Raw genomic sequence first — 19,894 nt, forward strand, 5'->3', positions numbered from 1 at the left:
AGCCTATTAGGAAGTGGTCAACCTTTGAATATATTAAAAGTGACTCTTTGGAGAATTCAAATATAGAAGGCTACATCCCATTTCTCAAAGAAGAAAAAGAAGAAGACCCTTTGCAGGTATGTTTACTGTGAGCGATTACTTGAACACATTTTCTAAAACAATGAAGCATATCCTGAGTTGTAAAATAACACACCGCAAGATAAAAATGCTTCGATCAATTCGGACATAATTTTTCTACACTTTTATAAAGATCATAAGCATTAACATAACTATTCTCTGTTCCTTCCTGAAAACGCCTACGTAACGGCTGTGATAAATAACGATGATAACAAGTTTGCACTACTCCATATACAACAGTCGGTTCTGCTTTTTCTGGTGAGATGAACAGTCCTGATAGAATAAAGCATTTCACATAGGGTGGGCGAAACCTGTGTTACAAATGACATTTGTAACGCTTCCGCGCCTTTACTTTTCGAACCGATTCAAAAGCTCGGGTATCTAAGCTTTTGAACCGAAAAGGATAATCGACTATAAACAGCAAGAGTAGGCGTCCTGGAGGGCTCATTTTCGTCACTCGTCACTGAGAAAAACTAGAAAAACGTCTTTAAATTATTTCAAAAGGCAAACGTTGCATTCGTAGCAAACGGTATTATATGAAATGCTATTATTGATTGCATGCAATTAGACTTATTTTTCCTAATGTTTTAATATTTATAACAAATAATAAGTTTTTTCTTAAAGATAAATATATTTAAAATTCAGGTGGCGTTCTTTTTTTACTCTTCCATAAATAAATCATTTGGTTCACTTTTTTTCTCTTTTCGTGTTCGTGTCGTTTGCTCTCAGCCATACAGTTTGTACGACAACTACTCTATTTCTATCTGTCGCTCGAGATTGGGTTGTCATTCATAGCATAGCGTCTGCACCGAAGCCAAAGAAAAAGAGGATTACTGAATTAGTGTATTGGTTATTCCTGCACCAGTGAGATGATGAAGTTACGATGCAGGTATTGGAATATGTTTTGGGAGGCTTTCTATTACCAGAAACTCGCAATAACTCTACGAGGGATCGGTGGAACACTTAAAAAGAGGAAGATAGTGAACTTTGCGAATTCTGCACTGGCACTGGCGCAGAAGAATATGTACGGCTCAAATGAAAGGAAGAACAAATTTATTGTTCCTAGATACAAAATAATGACAATGAGTGCAGTAAGTTGCTACAAAGCAGCAAGCGTAGTGATCTGAGAATAAGTTAAGAGATGGCAGATCACTAGAGTCTGAGAATCTTATCAGATACAGATGTCGTTCACGAAGCGCTATTTATTGTGACGAAATATTACGCGATCAATACAACGAGCAGCTAGCATATGATATCCTGCTATGATCAACTAGCATTGATGCAAGCTCAAGAGCTATCCATCGGCTCAAGAATAACATGGGCCATGACTGACGAAATATCGGCTTAATTGATCAAGAATAAAGCAATAAAAAATAGCAAATCGTTTCACACATGTTAAAATTTTGGCATCTTACTTACAAGAAGGGAGACAGGCTAGAGTGCAGCAACTAGGGTGGTATTGCAGATCAACGGTTTGATTTCAGCTATAGAATGTTCTCCTTAAATTAAGTTAAGAAGATAGTTGGTAGCTGTTTGAATAGGATTCTGAAACGAGAAATCAGCCCAAATTTTAACATGTAACCAAATTTTCAACATGTGGCAGATCTTGGCGATGATGTCCAGTATATATGTACAGTCTTTACATCTTTTTCATGGATATCTAGTCCATTTTAAAAAGTATGGTACTGGTAGAGCTTTCAGACACAATGGGCTCTTTTGGAATGAAAGCCAATTTTATCAAAGCTTGTTAAAATGTCCATTATCAACGTTACACGCAAGGCAGTGGCTAATAAAAAGCTCCCAAGATCCATTGCTACCACAAAGGTGACTTCACTTCACCCTAGAGCAAGAGAGGCCAATCCGGAACTAAAGAGTGAAACCTTGTATGAGTTTTCTTCAAGTTCACCAATCAATATACATCATTAGCTTGCGACTCTTCTATGGAGCAGAAATATACGACCGATTTTACCAAGTGGTAGAGAATCCAGTGCTGTTGATAAACTAAGCAAACTCATCTTTGGCTAAAAGCCATACAACATTAATAGCCACAATAGTAATAATGTTGAAACAAATACTAGGTTGCAGACAGCTACTGTGGAAGCTATTCTTATTCAAACTACTAGTCAAGATGGCTGAAGCTTGGGCTTTCGGCCAAATGGCGTTGAGTTTCATCTGCAGTAGGGTTGGATCTCTAAGCGGTTGTAAGTGGAGTGCGCACTGTACATAGGCTAGACACACACGTGTGACAAAAAACTGGTTCATAATCGTATTCGAAGTATAAAATGAAACATCCAAAAACGAAAATCGCATATCCTCTAGAGTCCCGAATATGTTTTTCATTGTGTTTATTTTATAATGTTCAGCACAAAGTTATGAGAATTTCTATACTTTGATGTGAAATAAAGCATGATCACTAGCTAGCCCTCTTACATATGCATCAGACGGCTCCTTTGATCTCTGGCTACGACCAGTACCGATGGAACCTAGCAAAGTACAAACAATGTGCAGTTTGGCATTTTGTACTGGTCACCTTTTGTCACTTTTCTTTATCACCATTTTGTACTCATCCTACCGGTACCATGCCAACGGTAAGCCCGCGCTTATACGGAAGGCGTCGATCACTTACGCTCAGATAAAAAATAGTATTAAGCATTGGTATTAAGCTATAGCATAATTTTAGAAGTACTAGTATCTTTTTGCATTTGCTTACGTAGTTATCGGATAGGTTGTAAAAACCTCGCTGTTTGGTACCGAACCCTTGAAATTAGCATACGACATAAGAGCCATAAACGGAGTTAATAAAATAAAATTATTGTTAAAGTTACTAAAAAAACTATGTATAGAGAGATATACAAATACTGAAGTTCCTGAGAAGGTAAGTTCCTTGCATAGCTCGCCCTCTTCTCGATGAGTGACGAAAGGGGCTTTCATGCAACACTGCGTCTGGAATATCTCAAATCTGATTGGATTGTTTTTGAAAAACTCAAACGATTATTAAACGCACAATTATTTGATTATTTCAACCATTCATATGCAGCAGACTAGAACTTGCATACAACTTCTTCGGATATCGAGTATCAAATTGCTTAAGTAATTTAGCAGAAAGGCTTTCTTATTTCCATATTCTTTTAACATTACTATTTTTAACATCCTCAGTCAATCAATTGGGAAATGAACCAAGTGGGAATTAAAATCTTCATGTGTTTGGAGCACTATCGTAGAGCTTGTTAAAGAGAGGAGAAAGAAAAAATGTTGCGAGCTAATGTAGTGCATGTAATAAAGAAGAAAAAGAAAAATGATTTGATAGAAGGATAAATTTATATTGGTTGAACGAGCTTGGATTACAAGGATAGGGGTGAACAGGAAGTAAAGTGACCAGATACAGCATTTTCAAAAGTTAGCGTCATGCATCATAAAACGATTAAAAACATCGGGTTTTTTTCTTTATGGCAATTTAGGAAGATTGAAATGATAGATGAATATAACTATTGAAGTAAAATAGTTAGTAAAAAGTAGTAATAGTTTGGTAAAAAGAGAATATCATGAAACACCAATGGGAATGGGAAAAAAGGTAATGGGAAAAATCGAACAACGAAACGCCTATAGGCATTTTGTTTAAGTCGGAATAGTAAAGGTGAAGCTGCGTACGGGACATCGAATAAGAAACTAAAGTAGTGAACAGTTTGGTAATAGATGCTGACAGGAGAGTATTGACAGGGTGAAAAGGAATGTCATACGTTTATACGTTTTGTTATACGTTTTAGTTGGTTAGAGCTACTCTAAAAATAGGTAGGAAGATATTAAAAACGGATTAAGCGAGCAACCAGAAGAAATTATTAGAAAATAGAGGATTGAACTCGGAGTAAAACTTAACACAAAACGTTTCAATTATCTAGAGAGATTATATGAATAATAAATATAATAGTTAATATGCAATTGAAGTCAGCGACCAGATATGCAACATAAACAAGGTTTATAAGGAGAGATTCGTAGAAGTAGGAATGCAAGAGAGAAGAGAAAGATGGGGTTAGTAAAATATTTAGCCTTTTTGAAGAAAGAATCTGGCAAAAGTGTACAAAAATAAACCAATAGAAAAAGAGTATGACTAAAGTGAGAAAGTTCAAAGAAGTATCAATCTATCAAATTAATGTATTCTTTCCGACAGTAAAGTGTTTGAAAGAATGCTGATAAATGAAGCTCCTAAAGATCGATACTTATATTTATGAATAATCACTGATGAATGAACGCAAAGTAATTCCCAACATCGACATTAACCCGAATGACAACAGATGGTAAATTAACAATTATTACACATTACGTAATTTTTAATAAATAGTTAAGAATAAGGGGAAACAGCTAGTATTTCGAAAAGGCCGCGTATGAGTAAATAACTAAACATAAATGCAGAAAATCGTGGGTGATAAAAATTACCAGAAAACAATTCATATACTTATCATTTTCCCGTGGGCGAAAAATAATTTTTCGTTAAGAGCGTTATAAACTCGTGAGGATCAACGTCATTTAAAGAGCTGTATTGCACGCTTCAGCTTAAAAAACTGCTGGCAAGTGCAATAAAAACGAGTGTTAATTATTGGGATGTTTTATTGCTTACCCATCCTTGTCGATACGTATAGTCTGGGCATTGTCTGACTTTTTATTTTGCCTCTGATAGCTTCCACCCTCACAATTATTTATACCCGTGGTTTTTGTTTTCATCAGCTTGAGAAAGTTTTAACCTTGCTCTAATGTCAATAATGCCTAAAGAAATATTATTGTCATTCAAAAATTCATCTGATGAGCTTAATTTAAACTACAATATAAGCAAAAGTATGTAAAAAACTATATTTGTTTGTTGGTTTTAAACAATTATCAGTTGATTTCGAATGAAATATTAATCGACTTCAAGAAACATTGTTATTTTGATGTTATGTGTTTGTTGATGTTAGAATTATGTTATTTAATACTATATTTAGTAACCAAAAACTAGCCAATATTCTTTTCACTATTTTGATACAAAATACATTATCCTTTGATATGTTTTGCAGGAAGAAATAAAAATTAATAAATACACATGTTTTGTTGGAACCTAGCTTCAACATATTAAACACTAAATAAAATCGTTTCAAATATGTGTAAAATACCTCAAGAAATTTAATTACAAAGCTTGTTTCCGTATTCTATATCCAGTTGCACATTTGAAGCCATCGTAATTTAATAGAAAATTTGTCATCATTACCTACAAAACACCCTTTTAAAACAAAAAGAAATGGTTCAAATATGTGAAATATACTTTATAACATTTAATGCTAAGACTCGTTCATAATTTCATAAATTATCGCGTGTATGTTTTAAATAAGTATATATATATATATATATATATATATATATATATATATATATATATATATATATATATATATATATATATATATATATATATATATATATATATATATATATATATATATATATATATATATATATATATATATATATATATATATATATATATATATATATATATATATATATATATATATATATATATATATATATATATATATTTATATATATATATATATATATATATATATATATATATATATATATATATATATATATATATATATATATATATATATATATATATATATATATATATATATATATATATATATATATATATATATATATATATATATATATATATATATATGTATATATATATATATATATATATATATATATATATATGTTTAAAATATATATATATATATATATATATATATATATATATATATATATATATATATATGTATATATATATATATATATATATATATATATATATATATATATATATATATATATATATATATACATATATATATATATATATATATATATATATATATATATATATATATATATATATATATATATATATATATATATATATATATATATATATATATATATATATATGTATATATATACATATAAATATATATATATATATATATATATATATATATATATATATATATATATATATATATATATATATATATATATATTATATATTGGTTCATCTAAGGAAACTACATGTTAACAGCTTCTCATTGCATTTTTTATGTATACTCTTCGTTAATTTTTGGCTTCGCGTTTCCATAATATTGTGGCTCGTGAAAACAAAACATTCTACCGGAAGCACTTGAAACCTTTTAAAGTACCAAATTCATTTACATGTTAAGTTAGTTCCGTTTTTTTCCGGCCTGAACATGAAAACGAACCGAGTTTCAGTCTTTATGAAGTATTGGTAGGAAATTGGTAGTCTGGAAAATGTTCTCACTGAAATCAGCCAAATCTGAACAGCTGAGGAGTACGTTTAAATTGAAGTGTCATCTTAATGATGCTGCTAAACACGAATACGAATATTATTGCTTGTAACTCCCAATTACACATGCCGAATATCCCGTACAAAAATTGAGATCACTGAAATTGAGTTCAAAAGGTCAGCCTTTGGCTCGGTAGCAATAAATGTGGTTTTAAAAAGGCCCAAATCACCCGCTGGTCTAAGTCTATGTTTTATGACAACACGTTATACCGTGAAGCCATTAACGAAGTATTTGAGGACCAGCACAGCTGGAAGGTACTTTCTGAAGCAAGCTTGAAGATCCAAGCTTCTCCGATTGAAGCCAAGCAAATAGAGTTGGGATGGACAAATGGGATTGAAATGTGTTGCAGGTAGATCCATTGGGTTTCTTTTGAGTATTTTGCCTTTTGCCCCTCCTGTTTTGGGTCAAAACAACCAAACATATATTGGTTTACCTCAACGGCAGGATAGGTAGCATAGTGTTCTATGCATTAGTCACAGAAGTATAGCGAATATGACTCCTAAGGAAAGGACAATTAGCGGGCGGTCTTGGGATGTATACAAGGGTGTACCGTCAACAAATAACAGGCGAGGAATAAAACACAATTTAAGTATACTAATTCGTCACAGCCTGCAGAGGGTTCCCTCAGCAGTGGTAGCCATAATCAAACCAAGCATCAGCTTTCGTAAATATGTGCTAATTTACGACATGCATCGTCACTGTTTCGGAGCTCTGCAGGGATGCATCGCTCCATCTCTTTTTTTCAGACGCTGTAAACAATCTGTAAAGCCATCTGCAGAGTACGGTTGCTCATTTTTGAAGGTTGACCTGAGATGTATTTGAAGTAAAATGCAATCATATCACTCGTGCGAAACAAACGTGGTAGACCAAGTTTATTGAACAGTCTGTAACGATCACAGTGCGGTACGGGTAAATCAGTAGAATCAATTGAATGCATGCACAACTAGCAGTTCTTGTTGAAATAACACATGGGAAATGACCTGATTGAAACGTAACGATCTATGACAGCATTTTATTCATATAACCGGAAGATATGCAAAATACGATGAACTAAGGTTAGGCGACAAATACTACATTTCACATCTAATTAAAAGAAAAGTTATTGATAAATAACGCTTTTGTACGGAAAATTGTATAAACTAACTCAGGTTGTTATTAATATAAAGTGCTTACATAGCCTACTTATGTATGTTACTATCATCATACAGTGAGCTGTTCTCGCTGAGTAATTCAGAACAGGCAATTAATTGACAAGCAGTACCTTTTTCTCGTCTTTACTTAAGAAACATTATAGCCAGGCCGTTTTCGCAGAGCGTGAAACGATTACAATTGCCCAATTCGCATTCTATTGTGTTCTATTCACGATTATCACAAGCTGCTAGCGACGAATGATTGTATGTGAGACTCAAGGTCCTTTCGTGTGCGACTCACAATCAGATAAAGCTTTACGATGTTTGTAACGGTGCGTTTTGCAATTCGGATGCCATAGCAAGGGCAGCACATTTGCGCTCGCAGTTTATTCAGTGTAATTGTGCGGTTGCGGTCAATCAGTCCCTTCAAATCACCAACGTGCACACAATGGGAAATTCGCTCGCCGACTATTCAATGGGCAGTTAAATGTCCAATATAGCAATTATTGAACCACTGAGGACATTTGGAACGATTTGAAATTATTTCACAGATGACCACGGCTGTGCTTTTAATTTGTTTCCGTTACTGGTGGCTTGATAAATCGGTTTTGAAACCCGTTTTGCACAGCATGCATCCGACGGAGGCCAGCCACCCATTTAACATTGTCGCTCCTTTTTTGTTGTACGTATAAATGCATTGGGATTCTTAGCCATTCCCAACCAACAAAATATAACAACTGTCGCCGCTATTTAGAATTAGTCAAATTGCATACTGTAGGCATATGTGGAGATTACTATAGAGGGTCCAGGTACAAGTGAGTAAAGCATGCCCGCTTTGAAATTATATCATTTCTAGCTTCATCTAAACCAATTAATTAACTTTGTATCGTTACAATCTCAAACTAGGGAATAGTGCGCGAAATGTCAATGATTATGGCGTATCCTATTTAAAATGGTTTTGAATGTGGACTGCATTCCTAGTAAGCGATAGACATGTTACGTTTAATTGCTATTCATTAAGGGTGATAAATGGTTTATGGTATGTAAGGGCCAGGCAAAACAATATTGAAAATCAATGTACTGAATCATATTTTGTGTATTTTTCATGGTTTCATTTATCTTTCAAATAATCCCCAACCATAGCATCCGATTCACCCATCGACGTTTGATTGCTGAAAACGAGAAATTTCGGCTCATACGACAACGTACTAGCATGGTAAATGAGTCTGTTTTTTATTCATTGGTTGCCTAAGCTTTGGTACCGTTCTTGGGCGCGTGACATACAATCCGTATTATCCTGTCCTCCGCTGGGAAATCAACTTTATTATGTATTTATATCGTTTTAGCTTCCTTTTTCACTTTCATCCGCTCGAATGAAAAGTCAGGTAGGGTTAAACAATGTTATGATAGGTTTTTAGTGCCTTAACAAGAGCAATGTGTTATATGTGTGATGCAGCTTAGTTTCTGCAATACATGAAGTCGTAGCAAACGACTGATTTTTGTGCAAAAAGTAACTTACAAAAGATGATACCATTGATATACGGAATTAGGAATCTATAAATCATGAAACTTTTCTTTGATATTAGAACTTAACTTGAATAATACTGAGTAAAAACAGCACGATGATGCGATAATTGATACTTAACATTTTCGAATACACTTCTTTATCACAACCTTTTTTTATTACGCATTTTAGGTTAGGTGCTATAGTCAGTTCAAATTAAATATATATAATTTTAGTAGAGTTGTTTAGTAAAGCTGTTTATGTTAAATTATAAAATTTGTTGTAAAGTTTCTATCACAACATTTGAAAGCTTTAACATTTGTTGTAGGACACAACATTTGAAAGCTTCAAAGAATTAGTATAACTGGATTATTAATGCCTTTCGAGCTACTTTTCAGCTCTTGATGTAAAGAAATGTATGAAACATTTTTTTGTTAGTTTTACTGTAATTGGATTATTTAATTTGTAAACTGGTTGATTGATCAATTTTTTTTTGTAGATTGATAGGATCATATTTGGTTAACTTATGAAAACATTATATTTAAAGACTATAGTATTGTTTTTATAAGAATATTGTTTTTAAATGTGAATAAATAGTACTAAAGCAGGGCATAATGTTCTTGAGCATGAAAAAATGACCATCTGTATTTTGCAGGTGAGACGAATTTTTTTACGATACGAAATTATTTCTAAATATTTCTAAACTTGTTTCGGTTTTTTTAAATTTTTAGCTTTTTGATTGTTTAATTTCAATAATCAGATATCAGGAATTAACCATAAATTTAAATATTACTTACCAGAACATCGTGCACCTGGCATGGATGATGAATATCAGTTATAGAAACGAAAAATAATCACTTCACACGCAATAATAAATACATTTTAAGCACAAATAGACCTTTTTGTAATCAAAGTATATTGGTATATGGTCAGTACATTGACAGTGTACAAGTCAAGTGAATCTAAATTGTAAAATAATAAACAAATCCCATTATAAACGGCTGTTTTTATTTATTCACAACCTGTTCCTTCACCCGGTGACAACTAGTACTTCTTTCAACATGAGTGATTGTGAGACCGCTTAGCTAGGTGCTGTGTGTTGTGAATAATATGCTAACCTTCTTGTCGCAGGGCAGCTATTGCAAAAGGCCAGGCGCATCTCACCCTCTTTTATTGTTGTAAGCCTTCGGTGTTAAACGGGCTCAACTACCCTCGGCGATCGAAATGATCTACGCCAATTCCCGTGAGTATTAGCGTTGAGTTTCCCCTTGCTAGCTACCACCTATCAGCACCGCACGCGCACTGAAAACGGAAGGATAGTTGTCCTTTCTAATCTCATCTCGTTCGGTGTACCTATAATTGATTCGTTTCAATGTAGCAGTCATTTATAACTAGTTAAGCCATGAAATTAATTATTTATAAACACGCCGGGTGACCGATACCAACTGCTTTTGAAATATTTGTATTGTATCCTTCTCGTGCTAAATGTATCTGATAGGGGGTTCAGCTACAGTGTGAAAATCGTTGGATCAAAACATGAGCTCAGCATGACCGCTTGGAATGAAAATATGTTTTGATTTTCCCGATTAAGAACATGATTTGGTGCAATTCGCAGGACAGAGGGTCCGTCCTATGTTCAGCCGAACTAATAGCCGCGTGCGCTTATGGGATGCTCAATTTGACAAGGTAATTTACAACCGTAAAAACATACGCCCAAACATTGATATAAACGATGATGATAGCCCAGGGATGTAGACAATAGGTACGTGAAGCTTATGTGATATACTAACGTAAAAAACTTGATTTTAATACTGCTTACATTCGTCAACTGTATGTTGTAAACATATGTTTATCATTCAATTATGAAATCAATTGCATACGCAATTATGAAATTACATCTAAAACTGTTATCGGTCCTGGATAGTTTAAAAAATTAAATGAAAGGGGTCGTTAAAAAAAACCTAAAATTTCACGATAAGAACTGTAATTCTGACATTGTATTGTTCTAACGGTGATCAAATTGTAAGTTGGCAAAAGGGTCCATATAGTATATAGTTATCTATTATATACAGAGTAACATTATACACATAGTGTTACATACACAAACATTATTTTGAACCATTTGTTTATTAATCAAATTTTACGAATTGCTTATATGTGTTAGCATATTAAGGCATCAAAAGTCCTCTTTGATTGATTGATCATTAAGTAACATAATAAAAATGTATCGTAAAACATAAGTGTATATTCAACGTTCATCATCACTTGGTACGGTACGATCTCCAATAGTGTGCTTTTATCTCCAGTATAAGCGCAATTTTGCAAGGTAATATATCTGCATAAAAATCTAAAGAGTAGCTGGAATAGAATCCTTTGTATGTTAACAATTGAACACACTAGATGCTAGATTTTTTGTTCAAATTTTTAGTGCTGTGTTACAAAATTCTAAACAATAGAATCCCGACAACAGAGCAGTACAAAAATTGTTGGTTATATATCGTAGGCTTTCTTGTCGCAGGCGAAACAAACTGCCACAGATTACGTAGAAGATGAACGCCATCATGTGTGTAGGAAAAGGACGAAAACACGGAATCTGTTGTACACCTACAGCTACTAAAGCCGCAAAGGAAACCTACATCAAACGAGATTGGAACACAAAAACAGAAACATCGAAAAAGTGTAATAAATTGTGTGTCTGTAATCGAGTCAATAAATTCATCACATGATGCCTGCTTAATATATTCGTTATTTCTTAAAGTTAGAGAAGAAGGGACAGCAAGGACGTCAAAATGGGAGAGATATCAGCGCAAGATGCAGACGGAAGCCGGTAGGTGATTACCAACTGAGGCCGGTAGACTTATTCCACCCTTCGTATTAACCATTCGTTAGGGGGTAGGAGGAAATAGCATATAAGCGTCCCTATCACATAAGCCCAACAGCGCGTACTCTACTTTCTGGGGGGTAAATAATGGTATCGCTACAGTGTCTTCTATCACTTATATACTAAATGATCATTCCAGCACCGTTGACTAGGCGAATCTGTCTCTTTTCTTTACTCCTAGATACGAAGCTGGTACGTTTGTGACTGGTCTTTTCCTTCAACGTTTATTATCGGTGGGTTATGTTTCTTTCGTTTTCAGCATGTTTCGATGCTAGATGCTTCGTGAGGGCAAAAAAGGTACCATTTTGATTTGACATTCCTATCACCGTTGGAGCTGCTGAAACCATACGTCATCAACATCCCAAGAGAATCGTCGAAACTGGATTGAAAAGTAATTGGTCAAGTAGCACTGTCCATTTGCGGATTGTTTCAAAACTGTTTTTCAACCAAATGAACAAACAAATCTCACTTTTAAAAACCCAGTAGTTGAAAAGTTGTTGCCAAATTTCTATCAGTCTTTAGTTGGAAGGCCGTTTTCATTCGAATAAGCTATAACATTTTTAACAGCAGCTTAGTGTTGTTTGTCGAGCACAAAGGGATGGATGAAACATTTGATACTTCTGTTTAACCTTGAAGTAAATGTTCGTATAGCTAACAATACATGGTATAGCTTGGAAACGTTTCTGCAATGTTGTTAAAATACAAATGTATTTTTTGAATAAATTGCCTATATATTCCATGATACACCAAATGGACTTTTAAGTATTTTGAATATTATGCTATGAAAGTGTTTATCGAATGTGTGTTTTTCAGTTTATCAGAATTATATTTTCAGTTTGGCTTTCTTCGATTTTTTCACTATTTATTTAGGATCATCGAATTGCTTGCATTTGTACTGGTTTATTTATCATTAGAATTTGATATTATTGCTTTAGAGATTTCCTTTGAATTTGGGCAATACAGGCTTTTGTCTACTGCGGCAGTTAAAGCGGCGTAGGATAAGCAATATCAAAAGACTATTGCTAAGCAGAGAGTATTAGAGCAGTATTAAGAGGTGTTTTTTTGAATATAAAATCTAAATTATTCATATAACTGTTAATTTATCATTCATATAACTGTATGTACTCAAATCAGCTATCATCTCTAAGAAAACGACTTGATGCTCGAAGTGATTGCTTGACGATTTTTAAAAAGATACTTGTCAATCCTTGCGTATGTTTATCAGACATTTATCAGTTTAAAAAAAATCAGCGCCCAAATAAATGCTCTTATGATTACATTGAAAAAAAAAATACCCGTAAATATCCGTCTCAAAAATGACTGCCAGCCATGATATTAATTCAAGTACGAAGAAGCATAAACACGCCGGAAGCGGTATGTACTGAGCATGAAGGTTGTATATTTTTCTCTCAATGGTGCTTGGGGATTTCAAAACGTGGTCTTTAGTATATATAAGTGAAAATTATACCTAGCTCGGATCTGAGATAGACATATACGGAAGATGTTTAGAATCACTTATGCTTAGACCAATTGGCAGTTTGATAGGTTTATTTCCCGCGCGCAGCATGTTTGCGACAACCTTTACAAGTTGAAGAATGAAAAATCGTTAGGGAGTCCACACTCTTAACGCCAGCTCCAAAAAGTTCTTAAAATCCATTAGAGTTTTGTTTTATTTTGAGTGGGTGCTAAATATAACCGATGAATACATGGATAAAAAGCGAGGATCAACATAGCCACGATGCAGCCTTATATGTCGAATTGGATCATTATGCGGTTTAAAGAAAGCTCAGAATACATTTTACGAGTTGTACGTAATGAAAAATAACAAGCTGTTTGAGTTCGGTTTATGAACGTCTGTTCAAATATTTTCCATATTATCAGACCCTCATCGTTATTTTTATTTATAAAGTAGCATATAGAAACAAGTTGACATTTTTTATCATAGCCAATCTTCAATAATGAAATATATTCCAAATGCATAAATGTTGATTTGTGTTTTTACTTACCTATAGTGTTTTTTTACTTTTGCTAAGAAATACTACAATATTTTTTTTTAAATCATAAGTGTTTAAATCATATTGCTAACCCTAAGTTGTAAAATGACCATCAGTTTATCATTAAAAACGAATTAAGAAATATTTTCAGAACGAATTCCGGATGGGATATTGAACGTACTTCACATTCCAAATCACCACTCGATATTATAGCTATCGATATTATAGCCACTTGATATTATAACTATTTTAGACTATCGAATGAATTTTAGTGAAAAAATTTTATTTAACCTTTTAAGCAATTATGATTTTATGCTTCAAGTTTGTGATTTAGATCCGGTGCAAACCTTAAGCAAAGTAAACACAAGACAATACTTGAAACTATGGTTAAGCTTAGTAAGAGTAGAGCCATAAGAGTGTAAATTGTTGACTTGTTACACACAGCTGGAGATAACGTTTCCCACAGGGAAAATAACAAGAAATCTGTTACATCCCTTTTTCAAAATGTTAACTCTTCCACGGGGTAACAAGTTGTATTGCGAGCATCCCGGGGGAATAAAGGATGAGCTTCAGGCCACCACCCTGCAAATCCGGAAAATCAAAGCCCCGTTGAATATCGTGGGTACGTTTACATGCCCAATCAACACTCGCATCAATGTAGGGGGTATATTCAATTACACCGTTCATGAGATTAATCGGGCTGACACCCACCAAAAACCTCCTCACACGTTTGTTTGTTCAATGTTAAATTTGCATCTATCTGGCAAACCGAAACATTAATATCTTTTAGCAGATTTTCATACACAAATATTATAAATATTAGGTGTGCTTTGAAATGGAAACTGTGGGGATTGTGTTTAATTTTTTTCGGACGAATGGAGTATGCTCTTAATTAAGCTCTGGTAATTGTTTAAAAAATCGTGATAGTTTTTATTATTTTTAACTTTTTTTCTCTGTCGCAATCATATTTTCCTACATTCGTAATGTATAATATGCTATGAAAACATAGGAAATAGTTTACATTTTACTCAGTATATACAGCTGCTTTTGTACGCATTTTAATGTTAGAATGATAATAAATTAATAAAACAACTGAACAACTGTCTATTCCTATACAAGATTCAACCATGCACGTATTGTACCTACGTTCTACGCACGCATACCGCATTTGATACAAACGCGAGACCCCGTACGCACTTGTTCATTTTTCGCGAGTCGTTGCACTCAGCTCCACCAGAGCTCCAGAGTATTTGTGCGCGAGATGACTATGCTTCGGATTTGTACGGTTTGAATAGTTTTGGTTTTTCCGGCGTCACAGGAAGCATAGTGGTCTGGTGGCTGTTAGGGCTTAGGTGGCTCGATTGGTTGACGGCAACGGTTGCAGCAGCCAGGAGCAGGCTCTTCGTCGACCCGTTTAAAGATTTGACTGGACTAACACTGGAATTGCTAGAGTTCGACGTGGATGCGGAGGTGTCAAACTTAGACCGATCGGAAACGGGGCTGAGCGAGAGTGCCGAGTGCGGTGATGCAACAGGACTGCGGCCTTGGTGATGCAGGCGTTGCGATCCTGTGCAGGTGGTGTGGTCTTGCGGAGGCGTGTGCGACTTTGAGATACCAAGGGTCGCGTATGCCGCCGGTGGCATTGTGCCAGTGGTGCCCAGCATGGAGTTTGCTACTGGATACGTCCCGTGATTTGGGCCAGTTCCGGGCGTTGACAGTCCTGGGGCGGTTCGCTGCGGGATAGGATACGGTGTGTAGCGTGGGTAGCTGTACGCGGTAAAAGGATGAGCGCTTGCAGAAATGCTAGTCGACACCGGCACAACCGGTGGTGGGATGACCGGCATCTGGGTTAGCATAGGTGCCGGAGGATAGCCGTATGGCATGCCGACGGAGTTGGCAGCGGCCTGTAGGATTGAGGCTGCAAAGGCCGGGTCCGAATAGACGGCGGCGTACGGCCAGGCGACCGCAATGCGCTGTCGCTTGTCTTTCATGCGTCGGTTCTGGAACCAAACCTGAGGAGATACGAAAAACAAAGAAACGGTTCATTAGCATAAACGATTGTGATGAATGGCGCATGGTGATTACATGCTTCGAAAAAGCCGCGAAATTGATGTACCGTGAGCGGCGGTCACATCAGTAGTACGAGGAGTACCAGCAAAGCGTCATGAATCATCAACGCTTAAAGCTAGATGGCTCGAAAAGGAATTTAAGCTGAAAGTTGTACCATAGGTACAATTAGCACCTCTTCGCTGTGAAGCTTCTCCTTTATCATCTTGATAACCTTCTCTGATGCAGGGCCCAACAATGAGTTTGGTTATTTATTTTCGGTAGCCACCGATACAACAATAAACCAGTGGCTGTAAAATTACGTTAACCGCGCTCAAGAGCTAACAAACTGATGAGAGGAACGCAGTAAGAATTCTGCCACCGATCAAACCGAAACCAAACAACTATATTTCGTTTCTAATTTCTGTGCCATTGAGAGCGAGATGGGCGATCGAGGTAGGAATGTGTTTGGAAACAAATAAAATCACACCAGTGCAAAGAAAGCCTGAGATAGTTGTGCTGACGTGGATGTGGCGCGTAGCGAGGGAGTGAGAAATATACCATCATAATCATAATGTTGGTGATCATCGGCGAAGCCGTCGGAAAGGATCGGTTGATTTTATTGACTTTTATGTCAAATGGGCCGACAAAGCCGGAATCTAGCGGCGTACCGACGGCGGCATTCGCATTCACAAAGGCAGGTGATAATTATATTAATTTTATTGTCGTTATATGCGATAATTGCTCAAAACAACTAATGTATCGTGGCCGTGTGAGCCATAGCACGGTAGCCATTGGTACCCGCGGACAGAAAGCGGATGAGAGCGGGTTGAGAACAAGGGAATTAAATACTAACCTTAATGGTGGACTCGGGAAGGTTGAGTTGGGCGGCCAACTCGCAACGCCGCGGCCGAGAAACATAGTTTTCTTTGTAGAATTCCTTCTCGAGTCGGGCCAGCTGATCGCGTGTAAAAGCGGTACGGTAGCGTCGAACAGATGGATCCAGGGGCGGTTGTTGGCTGTTTCCACCATGATCAGACGACGGCGGGCTGGTGCAATCTGAAGATGAAAGCAGAGAGAGAGAGAGAGTTGTTTAGCATTTTAGCACATATCGCCTACTGACAAGAGCAATAAGGTTCTAAGAAGAAGATGTCAATTAGATGTCCGACAACGAACACAAAGAAACTTCGGCAGTAGGCGACGCATAATCCTGCTCGTCGATGCTCAAGTGGATCGATGCTTCCAGCACGGGAAGCTGTTTACCGACCGGATAGAGTGACTCTTAGGAAGTTGAGACCGTTTTTACACATGTGTGAGCCGCAAGTGGTACGGCTCACTTCCGCAGTACCAGTAAACATTTGTTTGGCAACTTCCACTTAACTTCCACTTTTCAACGCCACCAGCGCATTCCTGCCGGCTGATGTAAAGCTAATGACTGTGCGACCAACGGATAATGGAAGGAAGCGGCTTGTATGAATCGTTGAAAAGTTGCTGGGCTTGATTCTTACCGCTTAGTGGAGATAATGGAGGCGACGCCTTTGCGCTGTACTGATGTGCCGCCATCAGATCGACAGCAAGCCCAACGTTGGTGTCTCGATGCTGCAATGCATCCATACCGTAGTTACGAAATCCTTGCATTGTCACAAATAATCGCACATACAACTGTTCACACAAGCACGCACTTTTTTCAGATATTTGCTGTTTTACTGTTGCCCGTTTTCTGTTCTACTCACAACAGCACGTTCACTTTTGAAATCACGTTCACGATATGCTCTCAAACGGTAATGGGTTTGGTACACTATTTTTACGCAATGCTCGTATGGCTCGTTTCACTAAACTTAATCCATTCTATAACTGTTTTGCCACTGTTGGTTTTTCCAGTATTAAATCCGCTTCGGCTATGTGTATCACGCGTATTCTATCAAGGATGCGTACTGTGCACGGTTTTGTGTATTTATGAAATCCCGAACACACATACGGTACGAGCATGGGGCAGAAACTGTGGCGAGTATTCGAAAAAGCATTTCGTTTTATATGAACCCTTGGCAAAACACACATGGCAGTTCTCCTACACGGCAATTGGGAGGGCGTTTCCGTTAGCGACTGCAAGGCGTTACTAACCGACCGAGAGATAGAGGGAAACGGCACTATGGCGAGAGAGACTCATACAGCATTCGGCTACCTGTGCCATACCTACACAATTTGACGGGTGGAAAATACATATTCAACAACGATTTCATAAGCCAGCTTCATGGAACTTGGAACTCCAAGGTAAAGTTTGTATTAACAGATATTATTATTTATTATTTTTATTGATAGCGAACTTATTTTTATTGATAGCGTGTTGATCGCACATGAAAACATTTTTTCATATAATTACTCTGTTATTTCATATATTACTCTGTTTTTCATATAATTGTCTGTTGCGTTAGTTTCCATACCACTACAAATTGTCCGCTATAGAACCGACTTTTGGAAACGGCTGATGCAGTGCTGCGACGTCGATTGAGCGGTAAAAAGTGGGCGTGTTAAACATTGCGCGGCTACATGCGAGGGTTCATTTTAGGATTTTTAGACGATTCATCTGACTCCTATTTTTACTTATCGTTCTTTTTCATACAAAAAGCTTAGGATAATGCTGTATGAAATCAATCTCTTAAAAAAAATTGAATTTGAGAAATATATTTTTTGTTCTATGTTGTATTTATTTTTGAAATACCATCAGTATATATTATGTGAGAAAACCACAGGTTGCTACGACTAGGCGGTACTATTTCAGAGTAATTCGTTCTCTTTTTTTCTAGGCAGCAAAGCATATTGGACTAGCCACGGTGGCGGAATTGTGTATAAGAGTGAAAGGAATCTCGATACTGCTCCGTTGTCTCACATTGGAATACATTGGAAGAAGGTACAAAGATGGCGATGTTTAACTGCCTCGGCGGAATGAGAATAAACAAGGGTACGATCCTGAAGAGAGGATTGGAGCGTTTTGTTTGCCACAAGGATTATTATCCTTTTGCGATTATTAGTGTATGATATGATATAACGCTCGACAGCAGTTCCGGTACTACGAGGCTAGGGGTCGTGGCAGTTGGTAGCGCCGAGCAAGATGAAGTTTTACGGTAAAAACGTTAGTAAGATGAAGCGAATCTAGAAACGTAGTGTAAATTTATGAAACAGCGCCGGTATAAGGGAAATAATTCTGTGTATAAGTTAGTATACTAAACGAGTTGATTACTATTGATACTAACATCAACTACTTTTAAAGTAAATCCGAAACACATCAACCGGTGCCGACTTCTTTTGCTCCAGTGTTTAGTTTACCGTTTTCGATCGTACTTAGTAATAACAAAATGTACCTAATAATAAAACCACCTTAATCAACACTGCACAAAGCGTATTCTCCATGCTCCTTCGTTCAATTGCTTTTATAGGGTATAATCGTTTGAATGCTCAAATAATTTGATACGTTTGCAAAATTAACAACCAAGACCCTTGCCGAAAGATAGCCATTTATATATAAATATATATGTATATTTATATACATGGACCTTCGAAAAGGTAGGTGGGACCATACATAAATTTTACTCGTATATACACGTAGGGGCGATAAGGATTTGGGGTTGAGAAGTTAAATACAGATAACGAACGGTAACATTGTGTACATAAGCATTATACCGTCAGTGACGTAGCAGCAAATCAAAGGGCGGCAACGGCAAGGAGCTGAGATTTCCACACCCAGGATTTTGCAGCACCGATTCTTGGGTTTCGCTTTATTGTTCTGTTGTATAACCATCTCCCTCCGGCGGTTATTGGCCAGATTA

The 19,894-nt window shown here is 36.2% G+C and overlaps 1 protein-coding gene across 1 annotated transcript; it reads right to left on the reverse strand.

Moving 5' to 3' along the window:
* Positions 1-15,289: 15,289 nt before the first annotated feature.
* On the reverse strand, positions 15,290-17,708 carry LOC128723355 (segmentation protein even-skipped). Its single transcript, XM_053817085.1, has 3 exons — positions 17,579-17,708; positions 16,927-17,129; positions 15,290-16,036 (listed from the first exon to the last, which is right to left on the reverse strand). Exons 1-3 carry the CDS (start codon positions 17,706-17,708, stop codon positions 15,290-15,292), a joined length of 1,080 nt encoding a protein of 359 aa, XP_053673060.1.
* Positions 17,709-19,894: the final 2,186 nt, after the last annotated feature.

The sequence above is a fragment of the Anopheles nili genome, chromosome 3 (genome assembly GCF_943737925.1).
Source record: "Anopheles nili chromosome 3, idAnoNiliSN_F5_01, whole genome shotgun sequence".
NCBI classification, from domain to species: Eukaryota; Metazoa; Arthropoda; class Insecta; order Diptera; family Culicidae; genus Anopheles; species Anopheles nili.